Raw genomic sequence first — 23,144 nt, forward strand, 5'->3', positions numbered from 1 at the left:
CAAGGGCATGTACCTTGGTTGTGGGCACATCCCCAGTAGGGGGTGTGCAGGAGGCAGCTGATCGGTGTTTCTCGCTCATCGATGTTTCTAACTCTATCCCTCTCCCTTCCGCTCTGTAAAAAAATCAATAAAATATATATTTAAAAAAATGAAAAACTCCAAAAAATAAGTAAATAAGATTTGCTGAAATAAATGACTTTCCTGAACCTCTGACCACTCTCCAATTATTAAGTATTAAGGGAGATAATATCCAAAAATATCTTAGAAGGCAAGTAAGCTGCCTTCATAACTCAATTTAACCTGGCACATATTTGGGCAATTAAAATATGCTAAATATATAAAATATTGGCTGACTGTGATGAAAAATGGTAAAAAGCCACTTAACCTGTACTAGAAAGCTTAAGCCATAGAACAACCCATTTTGCAAAGTTTACGTAACACACAATATTCATTTATTCAAAAAAATATGTACGGTTATGCTGGGCATATTTGGTTTTCCCATGCAAAACCTCAGAAAGAAATAGCATTTATATATTAACATCTTCTGCAGCTAAACAGACTAGAAAATACCCCAGGTGCCATGGACACCAAACTTTAGACTAAACTGAAACAATATCTCCTAAGAATTGGAATGGAGAGATAGAGATATAGTCAAATGAATGAGAGATGGAACTACAAGGTGGAGATGAAGAGAGAATAGCTTGGCCAACCATATTAGGTGTGTGCATGATGAGCACGTGGAGGAGGCCAGAAGAGAGAGGGGCAGTCAGACAAGAGAAGGTACAAGGAGGAAAATGACAATATGACTTTCAAGAGACAATACAGCTTTGGTTCCTGATTGGCTGGGCCCAGTCCTTGTGACACTCAGCTTCAGCTAGGGTTTCTTAACCATGGATTCTCATTAACATTGTTTTATAATTGGTTGTATCTTTATAATACTACCCCCTTTACCCTGAGTAGTTTTCTTTCTACACACTCTACCCTTAACCATATATATTCCAAAGAAAAATATTCAGATAGTCAAGATTAAAAAATATTTATCATTTATTTTTAAAGGCATCAGTAAAAAGCTTAACATACTAAGAAAGTTACAATATACAAATGTGTTGACAGATTGACTTTTCTGCACTATATGTGACTTTGAGTTTCTTTTAATTACATTTCCATTGTTCAGTTATTCAAACTGGTTATTCCCTACAAATACCTGGCTGGTTACTTAAGCACAAGTCACATATGACAAAGGTAAATGTAGAAGATTGTGCCATTCAACCAAGTGCTCATGAAGAAAAGATGAAAACTGTTCACATCGACCAGGGCATATCAAAACACCCTTCTCCTTGGGAGAGAGCTGCACCTTAATTTGAAAGAAAAAAAAGTCTAGATATAATTATGAAACTTAAAAACCTGTTTTCTTATAAAATCATAAAGAAGAGAGGAAATGGAAAGCAATACACTCATCAAGGTAAATAAAACTAGAATAAAAATGTGCTAATATACTTAGTGTAATACTAATTTCTATATTTATGGAATAGTTAAATAAACTAATTGTGAAATTCATTTGGAAGAGTAAATGGGCAAGAATATTTTTTTTAAATTTAAGGAGCACTGGTATTTGATGTCTTATATACAAAACAATGATCAAAATCATGTGTTAAAAACAATTTGGGTTTTCTGTACTTGAATTCTCATTAAAATTACTAACAGTTATTTATCACATCTCTTTATGTTTCTGTATACTGTTTGTAAAACGAATTAAAAGGAAATACAGGTGACTCTCGTTATTCACAGCAGTTATGTTCTAAAAAGTCACCACAAACATGGAATTTATAAATACAAAGCCATCACTCCTAGAAGTGATGGCTTTTTTTTATCAACCAATAGATAAATAACCTTGTTTTATGTGTTTCCATTGAAACACATTATTAATAGATAGTATTGATGCATTAACACTGAACTCACAGCCAACAGCACTATATCTCATGCCCAGAATGAAGCTTAACCAACATACGTATTTTCTCTGCAAGGCACATCTGAGTTCTTGTACCTGGGAAGCACTAGATAACCCTTCTGCATAATGTCTGAAGGCCATTTTAAAGTGTGAAATCAAAAGGCACAAAAACGTAGCACTCAGATTGTGAAAGGGCACTTGTTTATAGTATGAGTACTGAAACAAGAAAACAGCATTGCTTAACATCAGCTGGGAACATCTATGTTAGGTGACTCAAAGTTTTCACCTTTCTGCATCTGTCCATGAATTATAGCGAAAGTGCCAGAAATACTGATCCTGGGGTTACAGATAAATTTTAGCAAGTAGGCAAATTTGCAAATCCAGAATCTATGAATAAGGAGGATTTACAGTACATAAAATTTTATAAGCAAAAATTTAAAAGAGCAAACAAATATTTAAAATGTAATAGGGGAATAACCATATAGACACAGGAAAAAAATGAAAACATTAGAAGAAAATCCAAAAGCCATAAAAAAGGAATGAATCTGACTATAAAAAATAAAGTAGTATGACTACATAAAAAGCAAACATTTCTAGCAAAATGACAACTGCTATCACTATAAGCAAGGTCAAAAAAATGATAAACTAGTTGTAGAAAAAAGTACCTACAACTCATATCACAAAGGGATGGTTACCATTACAAAGAATTCTTGCAAATCAACAGGAAAAACATATCCAACTTGAAAAGTGTGTAAAGGTGATGTTCATAAAGTTTTTAGAAAACATACATAGCTCTCAAACACATAAAAAGGCGCTAAACTTCACAATAAAATAATTATAATAAGACAATCATTTTCATCTATTAGATTGACAAAGACCTAAAGGTTTGATAAATTATTGGTTTGGCTGTGGGAAACAAATGAACAATATTGGTGGGAATATAAATTAACACAATTTTTACTGAGAGCAATTTAACAAAAATCTATTAAAATTATAAATGCATATCCTCTTCAATCCAGCAGTTCTATTTATTTAATTTTAGAAATGTACTCATATATCTACAAAAAGAATTATGTAAAAGAATACTGACTATATATTAAACAGCAAACAATTGCAAACAGCCTAAACTTCCATCCATAAGAGGTCAATTAAATAAGTATTATGGCCCTAACCGGTTGGCTCAGTGGATAGACCGTCGGCCTGCGAAATCGAGAGTCCCAGGTTCAATTCCGGTCAAGGGCATGTACCTTGGTTGCGGGCACATCCCCAGTCGGAGGTGTGCAGGAGGCAGCTGATCGATGTTTCTCTCTCATCGATGTTTCTAACTCTGTCCCTCTCCCTTCCTCTCTGTAAAAAAAAAAAATCAATAAAATATATTAAAAAAAATAAGTATGATGTACATTTATACATAAGAATATCCTGCAGCTGTTTAAAACAAGAATTTTATACACTGATACGGAATACATATACATCTAAATATAAACAAGAAATGCGGAAAAAGCACTTACTTCTTAAGGAATACTGTATGAATTACCTATAAAAATAAAAAATTAAAAGTTTAAACGATTGATACATCTTATCAGATTTATTTTAATTACATGTTATTTTTTATGGTCAATAAGTGCACACAGCACAAAAATACAAAAGGGTACATTGTGAAGTCTCTCTCACATGCCTTTGTCTTCTAGTTCCTCTTCATAGGTAACGTGAGTATCACCCTGAGATGATAATCAATGCATATACATGTACGTAAACATATGTTTACATAAATAGCAGGCAGTGTAATATACAAAGTTCTGTGTCTTATTTTCATTTAAATATATCTTCCTGTCAGGAATGATACACGTAACAAGCAACAATGTAGTTAAACATGTGCCGCCTAAGCCCCAACGCCAGCCAGGACCCCTGTGTGCGGCCCTGGACAGCGGGGCTTGGCAGCACAATCAGCCCGAGGAAGCCCTATTCTTGCAGGAATCTTCCTGCAACGGGCCTCTAGGAAGTAATAATATACGAATAAACTTTTGCATACTCACAATGGTAAACCTACTTTTGCCCCACCCTGTATGACACAACTGTTTTCAGGCACTGGACAATACATTGTATAGGGCTGAAATCCTTGAGAAAGGGAAACACATAAGGTGAACTTCACTTTCACCCCTTTTTTGGCTGGACTCAATTTTCAAATTGCAGCATGGAAAGTGAAACTTGTGCAAAGAGTATTGTTCTTGGGTGGAAGAAATAGATTGTAGTTTGGGTCTTGGAATAAGGCAGCTGGAATTTGAAGATGCAAGTCTAAAGAGTGATTTGAAGAGAAGGACCTCCAGAAATTTGTATAGGATTTCCATTTAGGTCCTTGACCAAATCCTAAATTATGTATACATGGGACAAAATTCCACAAAGCCTGGAAAAAACAGTTGCTAGGGTGGGGATGTGGTAGGGGACTGAGAGCTGAATGGAGAATTCTGAGGTGGTACACACAGAGCGCCATCATTTGCTGTGTGGCCCAACGCAAGTCATTTTACTTCTATGAGCCTTTCTCATTTGTATAAAACGGGAATAATTATCTAACTTGATGGTGCTATATGGATTAAATAAAATATCTACCTCTAGCAAACACAGTAACGACTCAAAAAAATTATTAAAGAAAAATTTCACATGGCAGTTTTTAGTTTCCTGTATAATAAAAATGCAATTAATAGATACCTACGAGTCTACTGAAACCAAGATTTATAAAGTAAGATTTTTTTACTCTTAACCACAAGTCTTTATGTAAACACAAAGACTCAATAATACTCAGACACACTGCTTCACCTCTGTCTTCTGCCTGGAAACCAAGAACTGGTTTTATTTAAAACTAGTGGCCCAGTACATGAAATTCATGCACATTAAAAGGGCATTAATTAGAGGAAATATTTTAATATTGCTATTTGCCCTTTCTCTATAATAGACATGTCAGAGATGAAAGAAAATTAGTAAAATGTGTATGAAAATCTTCCTCCTGTCAGAGTCTGGGGCATGCCACGGTACCCAGAGTCAAGTCCCTGCACACCCATGGCGCCTCAAAATCACACAAGACCCAGACCCAGCCGGCCCCACCCCCATTGGGCAAGATCCAGACCTGGCTGACCCCATCCTTGTCAAGCCCTGCCAGGTGGGGGGGGGGGCGCAGCCTCAGGTCCCCTGGCCCAGTGCCAAGCGGGGGGGGCGCAGTCTCAGGTCCCCCGGCACACCCTCAGGTCCCCCAGCCTCGCCCGGTGCCAGGCGGGGGGCGCAGCCTGAGGTCCCTTGTCAAGCCCCACCAGGCGGGGTCACAGCCTTAGGTCCCTGCTGATTGCTCATTAAGGCTCGTTATGGGAACCTGGCCTCCCAGCGCAGCCATCTTGTGTTACAGAATCCCTGCCTCCACTGTGGGTGGAGCCACCTTGACCGTTATGGAGTGATGGTCAATCTGCATATTCCTTCTATATTAGGTAAGATGGGCTATAGTTCAACGCACAATTATACACCATTTTAAAATGTGCAAAGTCAATTTATGTTACAATAACTAGTAATGAAAAAAATCAGAATTTCAAACCTCAAAGATTAGTTTATCCAAAAGCTATTCCAATTATATTAATTGCTATCTTCAAAATGTTACATATAGTCCTAACTGGTTTGGCTCAGTGGATAGAGCATTGGCCTGTGAACTGAAAGGTCCCAGTTTCAATTCCAGTCAAGGGCATGTACCTTGGTTGCAGGCACATCCCCAGTAGGAGATGTGCAGGAGGCAGCTGATCTATCTCCCTTCCTCTCTGTAAAAAAATCAATAAAATATATTTTTAAAAAATGTTACATATATTCCCTTACAATTAACTTTCAAAACCATTCATCTACTTGCAGGATTTGCTATTTATAAAAGTCTTCTTTAAGTTAACAAAAAATAGAGCTGATGCTTAATCTTTCTCCATCTTATGCTCTTTAAGCAAAAAACTGTGCCAGATATTGTAGACATAAAGAACGAAATGTAGAGGAAGCCCAGAGGTCAGAGTGGGACCATCCAGTTTGCAGCTCCGTGGAACCATAAAAGACACACTCAGGGGGCAGACTCAGTGAGCACCAAAGCCCCATTGAAGCAAGTCTAGCCCCAGAGGGGTGTCTTCAGCACAGAAGTTCTCCCACTGCAGACACAGCTGATTCTCACAGCCAATTGGCCTTAAAAAAGTACATCTGGCTGTCTGACCACAGTGATGCAGTTTTACCACTGATTCTAAGGATCTCTTTATTGAAAAGTATGTTTTTCTTTTTTAAAATATATTTTTATTGATTTCAGAGAGGAAGGGAGAAGGAGAGCTAGAAACATCAATGATGAGAGAGAATCACTGGTCGGCTGCCTCCTGCATGCCCCCTCCTGGGGATCGAGCCTGCAACCTGGGCACGTGCCCTTGACCAGAATCGAACCTGGGACCCTTCAGCCTGCAGACCAACGCTCTGTCTACAGAGCCAAACTGGCTAGAGCAAGTGTGTTTTTATTTCCACACCACCAACCAACAAGTATTTGATGAGATGATAGATACCTTGATATCATGACAATTCTAGAGGGGATACAGATAAACCTTTTATCAAATAGCTTTGGCATCAAAATGTCTTCAATATTGTTTTATATTAACTTTTCTACATTTTAAAATTTTTTAAAAATATGTTTCCCACAAACTATAAAATTTATACAAAAGATTTCTCTTCTATAATAATGGCATACTTACTCCTTAATTAAAATGTGAGCACCTTCCTTCTTTTTGATTTTGTTTGAAACCCTGTAAGGAAAACAAAGAAATTTAAAGAATAGCATATACATATGAATAAACATTTTGTTTCACGTAGACATTTTACTAATTCTATTTAATAAAATAATGATGAAAAATAAGTTTATAGCCTTCCAATGCTCTTTAAAAGTGATCACAGCCATGGCCAGTATGGATCAGTAGTTAGAGTACTTGCCCTTGAACCGAAGCCGGTTTGATTTCAGATCAAGGGCACGTACCTGGGTTGCAGGTTCAATCCCTGGACCTGGTCAGGGTGTGTGTGGAACATAACTAGTCAATGTGTCTCTCTCACATCAATGTTTCTCTCTCTCCCACCCCTCATCCTTTCCTAGATTCCACTCTCTAAAAAATTAATGGAAAAAATATCCTCACATGAGGATTAACCAAATCCCCCTGCCCAAAACAGGATGACTAATGAAATTGAAAAATAATTTAGAAAGAGTGTCATCAAATTAGAAAATGTATAATCAGAGAACCAAGATGGCGGCATAGGTTAATGCCGGAGTTTGCTGCCTTGAACAACTACTTCAAAAGTGAAACTAAAAGACGGAACGGACATCACCCAGAACCACAGGAACGCTGGCTGAGTGGAAGTCCTACAACTAGGAGGAAAGAGAAACGCATACGGACACTCAGAGGAGGCGCAGTGCTGAAGTCAAATTCTGAGGTGCGGAGTGCGCGGAGCGGTCTGGCGGCAGAGGGCGCGGTTGGCGTTTTCAATCGGGAGGGAGTCGCAGACTCGGAGCTCCAGATACTGCCCCGCCCAAGCCCTGCACAGAGGCATTTGCCGGATAGCCTCAGGCAAAGGCTAGATTAGCACCTCCCTAGAGGACAGAAGTTCTCTCACTGCAGACACAGCTGATTCTCACAGCCACTTGGCCTGGAGGTCAAACCCTCCCTGGTATTAGCTACAACAATCAAGGTTTTAACTATAAGACTGCGCACAAAGACCACTAGGGGGTGCACCAAGGAAGCATAACAAAATGTGGAGACAAAGAAACAGGACAAAATTGTCAATGGAAGATATAGAGTTCAGAACCACACTTTTAAGGTCTCTCAAGAACTGTTTAGAAGCCGCCGATAAACTTAATGAGATCTACAAGAAAACTAATGAGACCCTCCATGTTATGATGGGGAACCAACTAGAAATTAAGCATACACGGACTGAAATAACGAATATTATACAGACTCCCGACAGAAGACCAGAGGAGCGCAAGAATCAAGTCAATGATTTGAAATGCGAGGAAGCAAAAAACACCCAACCGGAGGGGCAGAATGAAAAAAGAATCCAAAAATGCGAGGATAGTGTAAGGAGCCTCTGGGACAGCTTCAAGCGTACCAACATCAGAATTATAGGGGTGCCAGAAGAAGAGAGAGAGCAAGATATTGAAAACCTAGTTGAAGAAATAATGACAGAAAACTTCCCCTACCTGGTGAAAGAAATGGACTTACAGGTCCAAGAAGCGCGGAGAACCCCAAACAAAAGGAATCCAAAGAGGACCACACCAAGACACATCATAATTAAAATGCCAAGAGCAAAAGATAAAGAGAGAATCTTAAAAGCAGCAAGAGAAAGAAACTCAGTTACCTACAAGGGAATACCCACACGACTGTCAGCTGATTTCTCAACAGAAACTTTGCAGGCCAGAAGGGAGTGGCAAGAAATATTCAAAGTGATAAATACCAAGAACCTACAACCAAGATTACTTTATCCAGCAAAGCTATCATTCAGAATTGAAGGTCAGATAAAGAGCTTCACAGATAAGGAAAAGCTAAAGGAGTTCATCACCACCAAACCAGGATTATATGAAATGCTGAAAGGTATCCTTTAAGAAGACGAAGAGGAAGAAAAAGGTAAAGATACAAATTATGAACAACAAATATGCATCTATCAACAAGTGAATCTAAGAATCAAGTGAATAAATAATCTGATGAACAGAATGAACTGGTGATTATAATAGAATCAGGGACATAGAAAGGGAATGGACTGACTATTCTTCGGGGGGAAAGGGGTGTGGGAGATGCGGGAAGAGACTGGACAAAAATCGTGCACCTATGGATGAGGACAGTGGGTGGGGAGTGAGGGCGGAGGGTGGGGCGGGAACTGGGAGGAGGGGAGTTATGGGGGGGAAAAAGAGGAACAAATGTAATAATCTGAACAATAAAGATTTAATTAAAAAAAAAAGAAAAAGAAAATGTATAATCAAAATAATGTAATAACATGAAAGATTTTAAAATATATATGTATTTAAATATATTTTTAATTGATTTCAGAGAGGAAGAGAGAGAGATAGAAACATCAATGATGAGAGAGAATCATTGATCACTGCATGTCCCCCACTGGGGATTGAGCCCGAAAACCAGGCATGTACTCTGACTGGGAATTGAACTGTGACCTCCTGGTTCAAAGGTCAATACTCAATCACTGAGCAACAATGGCTGGGCACATGGAAGATTTTTAATTGCACTATAATTACATTAAATGGGGACAACAGAAGAATAATTTAAGCCTTAGGCAAATAGTTGTATTTTTTCAACTTTAAGGTAGTGTTAAACCCTTAGGATCTGGCTAATGTAACAAATCACCTTTTTAGTCACAAACACAACAAAGTCACAACCACAAAGTGTCAGGAAAAGATGTTGAATGATCACTTACCATATAGTAACCAGTGTGATAGCCACTCATGTACCAAGAGATTAACATACTTCCCAAAGCATCAGCATCGTCAAGAGAATCTGGACATATGGGAGGAGGTGGGGGAATTATCTGGAAATGAAGAAAAATATACTTTAAAGTCAGTAAACAAAAATGTGAAGTCTGGAGATCCATTTTATAGAGACAATGCTGGATGTTAACTGTGTCTTTCCCTAAATTCCATGTTATCTATTAAAATTATTTTTAATCTGACATTTGAAGAAAGTCAACCAGTAACAACAACAAAATTAAACTGAACAACAATAAAAAAAAAATAGGTCACATAAAATGTTTAAACATCTTGGTTTGATTAGATATATTTTTCTGTTCCTTTATGAAACTATGGGTAAAAGACCAAGCATAAATACTTTGATGGTTTTCCTTAAAAAACACCCTAACAGTATTTCAAATAAAGGTGTTGGGTGAACATCTGCACTGCTCCCACCCCAACACACACAGTTGGCCAAAAGTATCTTTGTATCTAGGTTACTGTTGTTATCTAAAAGTCTACCAGTAGATATCCAAATAGTCTACTTGATCACAAGCTAACATCCAAGCACACCTGGAAAGGCAACACATAAGTCCCTGTATGCAGTATACTTAAATTCTTTCAAATACGAACTACCTCCCTATAGAATAAGGGATACAATTTCTACCAGGAAGGATGCAGGCAATAAGAAGAATGAATGAGTCTGGTAGAGAAGGGCATTAAAAATTAAAAAAAAAACACCCAAAAAACACAAAAAAAATCCCATCCTGGCCAGGTGGCTCTGTTGGTTGGAACATCGTCCCATACACTGAAAAAAAAAAAAAAGGCTGCAGACTTGCCCTAGCTGGTTTGACTCAATGGATAGAGCATTGGCCTGCAGACTGAAGGGTCCTGGGTTTGATTCTAGTCAAGGGCACATGCCCAGGTTGCGGGCTCAATCCCCAGTAGGGGGCATGCAGGAGGCAGCCAATCGATTCTCTCTCATCATTGATGTTTCTATCTCTCTTTCCCTCGCCCTTCCTCTCTGAAATCAGTAAAAATGTTTTTTTAAAAAGGTTGCACACTTAATTTCTAGGTTTCAGGTTTGATCCCTGGTCCGAGGGCATATGGGAGACAACCAATCAATGTTTCTCTCTCACATCTATGTTTCTGTCTGTCTCTCTCACTTTCTCTCAAAATCATTAAATATATCCTTGGGTGAGGATGAAAACAAACAAAAAAAACCCGAGGCTTGGTTCAAATTTTTACCCATTAGAACCTATGTATGAAAGCAAAGTTTCATCTGAATTGTTTTGTACTTACTGGTGGTCCAGAAGGAAACGGAGGCAGCCAGCATGATAGGAAGGGAGGTGGTGGAGGTGGAGGTGGTGGTGGTGGTGGTGGTGGGCCATTAAATTTTAGACCTGGCTGCAAAAGTATTTCAAAGGAAGATTAATTTACCAACTTCAATATGAAAAGAGGAAAAAATATTTAATGTCAAAAGAATTTAAATAAAAAATAAAAAAGATTAAATAGAATTGCATGTACCAAATGCTGAAATCAAATAGACTCATTAATCTAGATTTTTCTCATTTCCTTTCTATAGAGATTCAGGGAGTAAAATCAAAGTAAGAAAATATTTTAATTACCTTATAAATCAAGAGATAGTGTTTTTAGCAAGATATTTCAATCATGAAACAATATATCCCATAATTTCATTATCTAGATTGTATAATCTTTTTATTGATGTCCTTTTAGTAGTTACATATGCTAACTTAGAGCATATATTGTAAAAATTAGTAAACTCTCATTTAACAAGAAAAATCAGGCCCCTAAGACCAAAGTATGAGATACACATACATATATACAGACATACACATAAATTGATTTGATCATTCTAGAAACTGTAATATAATGTAAATCTCAAGAAAAGCCTTGCAACCCTGGTTCAGTAGTTAGAGCATCAGCCCAAGCGCCAGAGGGTCTCAGGTTTGATTCCTGGTCAAGAGCATGTACCTGGTGCAGATGTGTCTCTCTCTTGCATCAATCTCTCTCTCTCTCTCTCTCTCTCTCTCTCTCTCTCTCTCTCTCTCTCTCTCTCCCTCACCGCTCCTTTCCATTCTTTCTAGAAATCAATGGAAAAGATATTCTCATGCCTTAAGTGAGGATTAAAAAAAGAGAGAGATCTTGAAGAAAATGTTAAGGACCGTTTTAATAAATCATGCTTGATATCTTTATTTTAAAAATTTATTATTTCCTCAATACCATAACCTCCAAAGAAATCATTGCTTTATACAAAACAAATAGGGACATACTTGGGTTCTACAATGTAACCTAAAATATAAATCTTTTTTAAAGTTTATTTGTTATTTATAACCAAAAGAAGCATTAAGGAAAACAATATTTACTCTATAACAGTTTGGGAGCTCCTTAGGATTTTACCTGTATTAGATGTAAATACTGTATTCTCTTCCAATTTTTACATATTTTATCCAAGTGACTTGGGGAACTATGAGGATAGTCAGCTGATAAAATATACTTTCTAACTTACGTTTACTACATTATTAGTCTAATACAGGGGTGGGCAAACTTTTTGACTCGAGGGCCACAATGGGTTCTTAAACTGGACCGGAGGGCCGGAACAAAAGCATGGATGGAGTGTTTGTGTGAACTAATATAAATTCAAAGTAAACATCATTACATAAAAGGGTACGGTCTTTTTTTTTTTTTAGTTTTATTCATTTCAAGCGGGCTGTAGTTTGCCCATGGCTGATCTAATACCTAATACTCCATAAAAGTAGTTGGAAAAGCTTTTCATTATAAAGTATTCTGCATTACTATCATATTTCCTCTCTGAAGAATTCTCAAGTGTGTATTTATAATACCTACAGAAAGCCACAAGTTTCATGGGAAAATCTACAATGCTCCTAATGGAAGGTTTGAAAATGTGTTGAATGTTTCAATATTAACTACTAGAGGCCCGGTTCACGAAATTTGTGTGTGGGGGCGGGGGTTCCTCAACCTGGCCTACACCCTCTCCAATCTGGGACTCCTCGGGGGATGTCCGACTGCTGGTTTAGGACCGATCCCTGCTAAACTGGCAGTCGGACATCCCTCTCGCAATCCGGGACCGCTGGCTCCTAACCGCTTGCCTGCCTGGCAGCCTGATCCCTAACTGCTCTCCCCTGTCTGCCTGATCCCCCTAACTGCCCTCCCCCGCCAGCCTGATCCCCCTAACTGCTCTCCCCTGCTAGCCTGATCACCCCTAACCGCCTCTGCCTCGGCCCTGCCACCATGGCTCTGTCCAGAAGGATGTCTGGTCTAATTAGCATATTACCCTTCTATTACTATAGATTTTCTGGGAAACCTTTTCTGTGTAAAAATTACCTTTCCTGGTCCCAGTCCTGATCTTGGCATGGGGGGTGGTGGAGGGAGAAAATAGTTCCATGGAGCAGCTCTTGACTTGATGTTATTTGGTTTATTTCCACGAGACCTGGAGGAGTTCTCACTTTCATCTGTTGAAATTTGACTTTCATTTTCATTCTTTAAAAAGAAAAAATATATGTATTGTTGTTATATAGGTTTCATTAAGAAAAATTTAATGCCTCAGTGGATCAAACTGACAAGTTGTTATATCACGTAGTTTCTCATCTCGTCTCTACTTTCAAGAACTTTATTTTTTGTATCCTTACCTCCTGAGCATTCTGTTCTATATTATTAGCTACATCAGTCGTTGGGGAAAGTAGATCAGACAGATTTTGCTGCTCTCTATTTCCATATCCAGTGTAAACCACAACACAGGTTTCTCTCTTAAAATCAACTGAAGCAATGGTAGCTGGGTAAATGCAGCCATCTTCTGACCAAATGGCTGAACATTTGTCACCAACTTTCCACTACAAAAACAAAAAAAGACACACATACACATAAACACATTTCTTTCAAAGAGGGTAAACTATTTTCTTGTTTGGGTGGGATTGGATGGGGGATGGGGGTAGTATCCAGTTAACTAATCTGGAAGGCAGAATGAAACAGTGAAAAAGATTTAGAGCCCAAAACACATAAATGTGAACTCCAATATAAATATAATATAATTCTGTCATATAATATAAATTCTGCCATTTTTATAATCATGGGCAAGTTTTTTAACCTCTTTGAATATTATTTTCCTGATCTGTTAAGTGGACATAATATAACCTACCTCACCTCATTTATTTGTTGTGAAGAATAGAAAAGAGGGAATGTGTGAAGTGTCCAGCATCTCTGGGCTGACATACAGCAAATGCTTAACACATATTAGTTCTCTTCCCCTTGGTAATGATGAAACTAAAGTGACTAATGAGACACTAAAATATTTAGCTTCCAGGTCTACTGTTTTAAATAGCAGAAAAAACTCTATCTAGAATTTTAGGTTTCTGAGTATTAACAGGTTTAGGATTTTTGAAGGGGAAAAAAGGCTGGCCACCTCTCAGTTTAAAAAGTAAAACACTGCCAATTCAGTTCCAGGCCCTCAGGTACTGCTCTCAAATAGCACTGCCTTACTCCCTTTCCTTCCCATATAAAGTAAACATTGTACTGAATTTAGTATTAATCAGTCCCACCTAAGTCCTTACACCTTTATTGACAGGCATGTTCCTAAACAATAGAAAGTTTAATAGTTTTAGAAATGTTATAATTACATGCCAATGGAAAACACTGAACTAATCACTTAAGTTAAAGGTATTTTACACTATTTAATAAGAATGGTATGAAGAAAATCTTTGAAGTTAAATCTCAATATTTTAAAAATAACCTGCTTCAAGGGAGTTGTGGTGTTCTTTTTTTGGCTTTTATTCTTCTTAGCAGGTTTTCTTTTAGGGGTGCCTTTTGGTTTATTTGAAGCTTCAGAAATGTCACCATTCTTTAGAGCGTGCTATGAAAATAAGAATAAAAATGTGCATGTTACAAAATGATACAGAAAAAGTCACGATTCAGTTATTATAAACCTCAGACAGCCTCTACTTCCTATTTCCACCATCTCACATGCTACAGAAACTGCTCTCAAAGGCATCATATATCTGATAGTCAGCTCTAAAGACCCCTTTGTCAGTGAAGAAACTTGTTTAGAGAAGAACAGAGGCCCCCAGCACACTGCCCTGGCTAAGCCCTTAGCAGAAGGCAACACTAACCATGTGAATGAACCATCGTGAAAGTAGATCCCTCACCCCCAAGTGAGACACCTCAGCTGATGTTGGCTTTGAGCCCCATTTTAATCTGCACTTTACTGAACTGTCATGGTAACCCTAAGTTAGTGTACTTCTAGTTTAAGTGCATACTGGAAAGCATGCTATTGACAAATTTAGAATTCAGCTTCAAGGATGACACACAGGTTTGATCTTTCTACCTTATGGTACAGGAATGACTACATGAAGGAAGTGGACTCTATTCTTGGTGTTCTGTATGAGCCTATGCTGTGCCTGAACTAAGAGGGCTCACATACGGTGCTCAATAAGACCAAATATCTGAGACTGTGAGTCAAGTGATGATGTTGGACAACTGTGTAAATGTCTTGTGTGGGCCACAAAACAGACTACACTCCCCAAAGAACTGTACATTCCAACCATCAAGAAAACCTGATTTGAAACCCAACTAATTGGATTTGGGGGAGATTACGTTAATTTAACATATGTAAAGCAGTTAGAAAAGTGCCTAAAACACTGTATACACTCTACAAGTATTAATTACTGCACTACTGCTATTTATCACCATTATTTCAATAAAGACTTGTTAAATGTTTAAAAATTAAAATTCAACTATCCTTCCAGTAATCTGAATTAGATAACTTCCATAGGTTTATGCAATGTAAACACATTAAAAGCAACAAATGTTTAAAATTCCAATTAAATCTCCTCTTAAAAGTATCACATACAGACAGGCTACCTACCAACTTCTAAAGGAAAATATCTAATTTAACTAACCAATGTTATCTTTTAATCTTCAAAATTAGAACTAAATAATACGTACTTTAATACTTTACTGTAAATGTTGTCAATTAATTTTCCCAAGTGACTAACATGAGGACCTAAGCAAAAATGTAAACATTTCATACCTTAAATGAAGCCACAGCTTTATCATATGCTTTTATCAGTGCTGTATCATCCCAAATGTCAGAATCATCACTCTAGGAAGGATAAAGAATAAAAACAATTCATGTTTGGATAGGTTTCATAAAAAAAGTATGCCAAGAGCCATCTAATCCAAACATAAAATTAAACTAAAAAATGGGTACTTTAAATCCTAACTATAACCACAAGAAACCTACCTGCTTAGAGATTTTGTAGCATTATCCCCAAAGCGAAACATATGTAAATGTTCTAAGAGGTGTGCCATGAAGTGAATGCTCTACAATTTAACCCCTATCTACCAACCACAAGTGGATCTGTTCAAGAATAACTCACATTTCAATCTTTTCTAAGAGCAGATAAAGGGTGTAGTTTGGCCAACCAAGTAGTATAAGATAAAGGGCCTCGTTTTAGTGGGAAAAAATATATTAAGTAATCTGGAAAAGACCTAAAGCTTATTTCTATTTTTGAATTTAAATTTAATGAATACTTAGTAGAACTTAAACTTAATTCAATTAAAAAATGTTTTTGAGCACCCACTAGCTACTAAGCACTCATCATTGAGAAGTATATGAAATCATGCTACCTGCTCCCAAGACAGACATTCTAATCATGGATTTAAAACACAAAACAAAAAAGAATATAAAACAAATATAATAAAATACTTAAATGTGAAGTACAAACAATGTTTTAAATGGAAAGAAATGGATTTTCTCATTTCAAGATGAAGATACAGAAGATTCTGAACTCACCTCCTCCCACCAACACAATAAATTTACAGCTGTCTGAAACAATTCCCTCTGAAAAAATCTAAAAATTAGTTGAGCAACTCCTACACATTGGGCAAATGAGAAAAAACAACAACATCAAAGCAGGTAGGTTTATCTCACGATAAACCCCAATCCTGGGGCAGCAACCCATAATTGAGAGGAAATTCAAGGCCAGAAGCTCCATCCAATGAGCCAAACCAGCCAGGGCTAAAAAAACAGTTAAGAGACTGAAAAACCAAGCCACAAACTGGGATAAAACATTTGCAAATTACCTATCTAATAAAGGTTTTATATATAGCATATATGAAGAACTCTCAAACTTCAACAAAGCAAAGCAAACAGCCCTAACCGGTTTAGCTAAGTGGATAGAGCATCGGCCTGCAGACTGAAAGGTCCCAGGTTCGAGTCTGGTCAAAGGCATGTACCTTGGTTGTGGGCACATCCCCAGTAGGAAGTGTGCAGGAGGCAGTTGATTGATGTTTCTCTCTCATCGATGTTTCTAACTCTCTATCCCTCTCCCTTCCTCTCTGTAAAAAAAAAAAAAAAAAAAAATCAATAAAATATATTTAAAAAAGCAAAGCAAACAAACCAATTCAAAAATGAGCAAAACATCTGAACAGACACTTTACCAAATAAGATATATAGATGGCAAATAAACACATAAAATGATGATCAACATCATCAGTCATCAGAGAATGCTAATTAAAACCACAAGATGCTACCACACATCTATTAGAATGTTTACAATTCGCACAAGGCTGACCATACCAAGTGTTAGCAATGAGGTGAAGCAAATGACACGTTCACACATTGCTAGTTGAAATGTACAACCACTTTGAAAAGTTTGACAGTTTCTTGGAGTTAAAATAATGGACCCAGGTATTTACCCAAGAGAAATGAAAGCACATGTTCACATAAGTTTTCTAAGCTAGTAGTCATTGCAGGTCTATTTGTAACAGCCCCAAACTGAGAACAACCCAATACTCATGAACAGTAAATGAATAAACATAGAATAAACATTAGAAAATGCAAGCTAACCTATGGTGACAGAAAGTAGATCAGCAGTTGTCTGGGGACAGGAGATGAGAGATGATAGAGAACTATAAAGGGACATAAGGAAATTCAAACCAGCCCAATACCGAGATCACATATAGAAGCCCTGAGGCTATAAGAAAAGATATGGCCAGCCAGTCCCTAGCTGCAGGGACTCAGCTATTGTAGCTTCAGCCACTACGTGGATGCAACCACATGAAAGTTCTCAAGGGGAAATACTCAGCAAGGCCTTCACAAATTCCTAACCCACAGAAACTATGAGAAATAATAAAATGATTATTTTCAAGCTACTAAGTTTTGAGTAATTTGTTACACAGTAACCAAAACAGACCACTAGGGCTGCCTTTATATTTGTTTCTCAGTCACCACCAGTAGGATGACCTTCCGGACGAAGCCCAGGTCCGGAGGGAAGCCGGCAGCCGGGAGAAGGAAGGCCTACTCTGGCACGAATTTCATGCATCGGGCCTCTAGTAATATTATAACCAGAAACTACAACCTCTCCATAAATCCTATTCTCCAACCACCACCTTCCAGGATCTATACAGCTTATTCCTTCTAATAGTTGACAATCATTCCACTTCACTGGGAATAGCAAAACACTGATCCTCTCACTTTTCAAACTACCTCTCACTGTCCTAATATCCTCATATCCTTTCTTAGCTTAAATTTCATAGTCAACCATTAAGATAATTCCCTCGTACCCCTCTCTCTTACTTCCTCATGCTCACTTGGTATCAACTATAGGCATACCTCAGAGATATGGTGGGTCTGGTTCCAGACCACCCTAATAAAGTGAGCATTGCAATAAGACAAGCCGCAACGCTGTTGTAGGAGGAGGGTCTTGCCTTCAGTCTGTAGAACTCACATACCTGTGAAGCCAATGAAGTGAAGTGCAATAGAACGAGCTGTGGCTGCACAACCCTATTCACTTCAACCACCAGCTCACTCTGTGCCTGCCCTCACAAACTTGAAGTGAATGAGCTGGTGAAAAACACAGTCATGCTGTCTAGTCTTTAAATTCACGATCGCTAATCTCAAGTAGACCTTTAATGTTACCTCGGAACATTGCCATGACATTTCCTTACTCCAACACTCATCCACTCTCCTAGAGGCCTACTTTCCACCTTCTCCCGCTCAAACCCCCAGCATCTGCCCTGTCCTCACTCCTGGCTGACACTTCTTTTACTGACAGAACAGCAACGATCCAAAGAAAAGTTCCAGATCTGTACCCATATAACTGTGACCACGTTAACTGTCAATGTTCCCAGCAGAGGCCAAATCCATTCCCTCTTTCCTACTCTGAAGCACTACTTCAGCGGTTCTCTCCTGCACCCTCAATGTTTCCATCCTTACCGGATCTTTCCTATCAGCCCACAAACATACTGAAATCTGCTTCTCCCATCTTAAAAACAAAACAAAACATAAAAAAATTAATAATCCTCTTTATCCCATTTCCCCCTCCAACTATTGGCCAATTTCTATACTTTCTATTTACAATAAAACTCAACTATTTGTTCACAAACGTTGCCTTGAATCTCTCTTCTCCCACGCCTGGACTCACCCTCAACCAGATTTCATCGCCACTATTTCACTCAAAATGAATTTCTGACCTTCACCTTTATACACCTGCTCTACTTTCAGTCTTCCCCATCTCAGCTCATCCGTAAAGGCGACTAACTTCATCTTTTCAGGACAATCTTGAAGTTAGCCTTGACTTTCCTCTCTCAAATCTCCACGACTGGGTCCGTACGCGACACCTGTTGCCTCTGGTCCCAAAATATACCTAGAGTCCAAGCAGTCTGTTCTCCTCCGCCGACACCCTGATCTGAGTCTGGATCGTTTTAACAGACTCCCACCGGGTCCCCCGCCTCGCCAGGCCCGCTCCGCTCACAGCCCCCAGTCGGAACGGACAAACCAAAGTACGAGTAAGTTGCGGGAGGGCCTCGGCTCAAAGCCATCGAGGCGCCCAAGCTGCGCAGGGGAGGAGCTGGCTGCTGAGGTTCCCAAACGGGACAATCTGCAGAAACGACTAGGCGGACCACCGTCCTGCAGTGAACGGACTGGCCAGGTCCTGCCCCGCGCGCGGCTGGGGACGCAGCGCAGGGGCCGGCGATGGGCGCGAGGAGCCCGCACGGGCGCCTGCGGGAGGCAGAGCCGGCCGCGCCCTCACCTGGCCGGCGCCGCGCCGGAACAGCACCGAGTCCTCCTGCTCCGGGACGCCGCCGCCACCTCCGCCCCCCATCGCCATGGCGAGGATCCCACCGGTGCGCGGCGTGGGCTGCTTGCCTCGGAGAATGACCATTTCCGCCGCAGGGCCCTCTGGGAGCGGAAGAGTACGGCGGCCCGGAAGCAGCGGGCGGCCTGGAGCCTTCCGCGCCCTATATCTCCCAGCGGTCTCCATCTTCCATGTTTGTTTTTCCTCTCTGTAGTCTCTCAATTCTTCGATTTCACTGTTTGGTATCTTCGTAGGTTCTACCAGGGTATTTTTGTTTTGAACAGTACCATTTCTTTGAGAATGGTGCTCATTGCAGTGGCTGGAGTGGCTCAGCTGGTTGGAGCAGCCTCCCATACACCAAAAGGTTGCTGAATGGGAGGGCACAGAGCTTGGGGGTTGATTACCCCCCGAAGGGCTCGTATGGAAGGCAACACCATAGATGTTTCTCTTACATCAGTGTTTCTCTCGCTCTAAAATCAATAAACAATTCTCAGGTGAGATTTTTTTTTTTAAGTGTTCATTGCAGGTAACTTAGGAAATATGGGTAAACCAATACAATAAAAATCACTCCATAGGCCAAGAGGTCCCCGGTTCAAATCCGGGTGCCCCCTCCAAAAAAAAAGAAAAAAAAAATCACTCCATAGGTAAGCGATAATACATTTCTTAAAGTGCTTTAAAGAGTGTTAGCCTCGCCCTAGGTGGCTTGGCTCAGTGCCTGCGGACCAAAGGATCCTGGGTTGGATCTGGTCAAGGGCATGCACCTTGGTCGCAGGCTTCTCCCCTACCAGGACCCTAGTCATGGCACTAGCAGGAGGCAACCAATCAAGGTGTCTTTCTCACATTGATGTTTCTCTCTGTGTGTTTTCCTCTCTCTTCCACTCTCCCTAAAAATCAGTGGAAAAATATCTTCGGGTGAGGGTTAAAAAAAAAAAAAATGAAATAAAGCAGTGGTTCTCAACCTTCTGGCCCTTTAAATACAGTTCCTCATGTTGTGACCCAACCATAAAATTATTTTCATTGCTACTTCATAACTGTAATATTGCTACTGCTATGAATCGTAATGTAAATATCTGATATGCAGGATGGTCTTAGGTGACCCCTGCGAAAGGGTTGTTCGACCGCCAAAGGGGTCGCGACCCACAGGTTGAGAACCGCTGGTTAGGGCATTGTACTGATGAGCCAAGGTTGCAGGTACCATCCTGGATCAGGGGACATACAAGACTCAACCAATGAATGCAAAAGTAAGTAGAACAACAAATCGATGTTCCTCTCTCTCTTCCTCTTTCTAAAAATTAATAAAAAAGTTAGATCCAGAAACATAGAAGCATCGAACAGCATCAAACCTCAGAAGGTGGGGAGGGTGGCTGGGGGACTTGTATGCTTGCATATAAGCATAACCAATGGACACAGACAGTAAGGGGGTGAGGGCATGTGCTGGGGGGTGGGAGCGGATGGGGGAGAGGTCAATGGGGGAAAAGAAGACATGTAATACTTTCAACAATAAAGAATTTAAATTAAAAATAAATAAAAGCAAAAAAATTTAAATCTTAATTTTCCTGGGCAATTGGTCCAATAACAAGCTATCTGTGAACTTTTAATGTGTATAATGAGCTCTTTGTAAAAGGTTTTGTTTTTAAGAAGCAAAGTTGTAAGGGAAAGTCTGTAGTAAGTTTTAAATATTCCTGGAATTAATAAGGAAGTGCATTTGAGCAACTTGTAAGTCATTCTTCTTATCTCACTGACATTTTCATGACTTGGCCATCTGAAAAGACAACATCTTTCAATATGTGATTATTATAAAGCAAGTATTTTAGCAGATGAAGCTGTAGGAGGCAGTTTAATGACTGTTCTTAGTCAGTTTTGATCTAATGAAAAACCATGACAATCATAAAAATAATTCAATTTTAATTGAATTTTTGGTGTTTATAGATCTTCATCACAAAAGGCAATTAGGAATTTACCTAAAGAAGTTGACATACTCCCTGATTAGTGTTAAAACCATTACACAGGTGGTAAAATGTACAAATCATCTGATTGTCAAAGCCAATTTTATATTAGGTTTCCACTTTAGGGATATGTCCCCCCCCACCAAGTTTTATTGAGGTATGATTGAAGAATGAAAATTGCATATATTTAAGGTGATAATTTTATATACACTGAGTGGCCAGATTATTATGACCACCCCATCAGTATTTAATTGACACTCCAAAAATACTGAGTATTAAAAACTTCCTAAGCAAATACTCTCAAGGTTTTGTTATTAGTATTATTTGCATAACTAATTAACTTCATTGTACTGATGGGGTGGTCATAATAATCTGGCTGGTCATAATAATCTGGCCACTCAGTGTATATCATTGTGGGGGATATTCTTTTTAAAATTAAGTAGTTTTGCAACAGATTATAGACTCAAAACAAACAGCAGTAGTACGCCTGACTTAAACAAAAAAGCTCTCTTTATAAGGTGGAACTTGAAAATATAACAAAAAACTATATTTTCACTTTCCAGAATGGGTAAACTCTTTCCATCTATAAAAACATGGGGAAAAAGAGCAATATATATATATATATATATATATTTAAAGTTAGAAAAATAATGCTAGTAATCAATAGTTCCTTTTAGCCCAATTTCAGAAACAGCCTAGTTTGATAAGTGGGTAATAATTTCTTACACTGCCACTAATAGAAAAGGCATTCGAAAGGAATCAAGTAACTGATGAAACTGACCTTAGTATATCACCTTGGGCAGTAGCAGCTGCTCCCTCTTATTTTCAGCAGGACTTACGAAGATTGCTAATTATAATGCACTACCTCCTATTAAGGATGATGTAACGTAGTATTTTTAATGTTTATAAGGGTGTTTCATGGATTTTGGTATTTTTCAAATTACATTGTAAAGTTGGTACTACTTCATCTAAATAATTTTATCTTGCTTTGGTAACAACTCAAAGCAATAACTTTGCTGACTTGTTCCAATTATTCACCTGTATTTTCCCCTTAATATTTTGTAATTAACCAGTTTCCCTCTTTAATAGTTTAGATATTTTAATTACTTTGTTTAAATATGCTACATGAAAAGAAACTAAAGTGTCAGTATAGTCCTACCCCGGTTTGGCTCAGTAGATAGAATGTTGGCCTATAGACAAAGGGTCCGTTGCAGGCCAAGGGCATGTACCTAGATTGCAGGCTCGATACCTGGCCCTGGTTGGGTTTCATGCAGGAGGAAACCAATCAATGTGTCTGTCTCACATCAATTTTTCTCTCTCTGTCTCTCCCCCTCCCTTCCACCCTCTCTAAAAATCAATGGAAAAAAATATCCTCTGGTGAGGATTAACAAGATAATAAAGTGTCAATATAGTTCAGCAATTACCCTTAATTTTCTCCCTCTTTTCTATAAGAAATGTCTGGTGATGTTGAAGGTAAAAATCAAACCCTGTATTTAACAGTTAATTTATTGAAGTAAATACCATAACATGAATAACATACAGTTTCGATATGTCTCAATGATTAATTATAACCCAGAGATCTTCTTTATCCTAATACTTATGTTCTTTGGGAACTGTAGTTTTCCCTAGATTCATAAGAATTGTTTAACTTT

At 38.7% G+C, this 23,144-nt stretch overlaps 1 protein-coding gene across 8 annotated transcripts in view; it reads right to left on the reverse strand.

The window, feature by feature from the left end:
- SMN2 (survival of motor neuron 2, centromeric) overlaps positions 1-19,655 on the reverse strand; it is a 46,825-nt gene extending 27,170 nt beyond the window's left edge. Inside the window, exons 1-12 of one of the 8 annotated variants that reach the window (XR_004967356.1) lie at positions 19,502-19,645; positions 16,704-16,805; positions 15,496-15,567; positions 14,200-14,319; positions 13,103-13,303; positions 12,798-12,953; positions 10,734-10,838; positions 9,404-9,514; positions 6,688-6,738; positions 3,620-3,666; positions 3,457-3,482; positions 1,021-1,354 (exon numbers count right to left, since the gene is read on the reverse strand). Coding sequence is in view for 7 of the 8 variants with exons in the window: in XM_036307881.1 (XP_036163774.1) it covers positions 6,691-6,738; positions 9,404-9,514; positions 10,734-10,838; positions 12,798-12,953; positions 13,103-13,303; positions 14,200-14,319; positions 15,496-15,567; positions 16,704-16,805; positions 19,502-19,633 (1,047 nt within the window). In the remaining variant the exon portion in view is untranslated. Of the gene's footprint in view, positions 1-1,020; positions 1,355-3,251; positions 3,296-3,456; positions 3,483-3,619; positions 3,667-6,687; positions 6,739-9,403; positions 9,515-10,733; positions 10,839-12,797; positions 12,954-13,102; positions 13,304-14,199; positions 14,320-15,495; positions 15,568-16,703; positions 16,806-19,501 lie in introns of those variants that run through there. The other 7 variants (XM_036307879.1, XM_036307880.1, XM_036307881.1 and 4 more) reach the window with 7 other exon arrangements.
- Between the last annotated feature and the right edge of the window lie 3,489 nt (positions 19,656-23,144).

Source organism: Myotis myotis, unplaced genomic scaffold, assembly GCF_014108235.1.
Source record: "Myotis myotis isolate mMyoMyo1 unplaced genomic scaffold, mMyoMyo1.p scaffold_m19_p_5, whole genome shotgun sequence".
In the NCBI taxonomy this organism is placed as follows: domain Eukaryota; kingdom Metazoa; phylum Chordata; class Mammalia; order Chiroptera; family Vespertilionidae; genus Myotis; species Myotis myotis.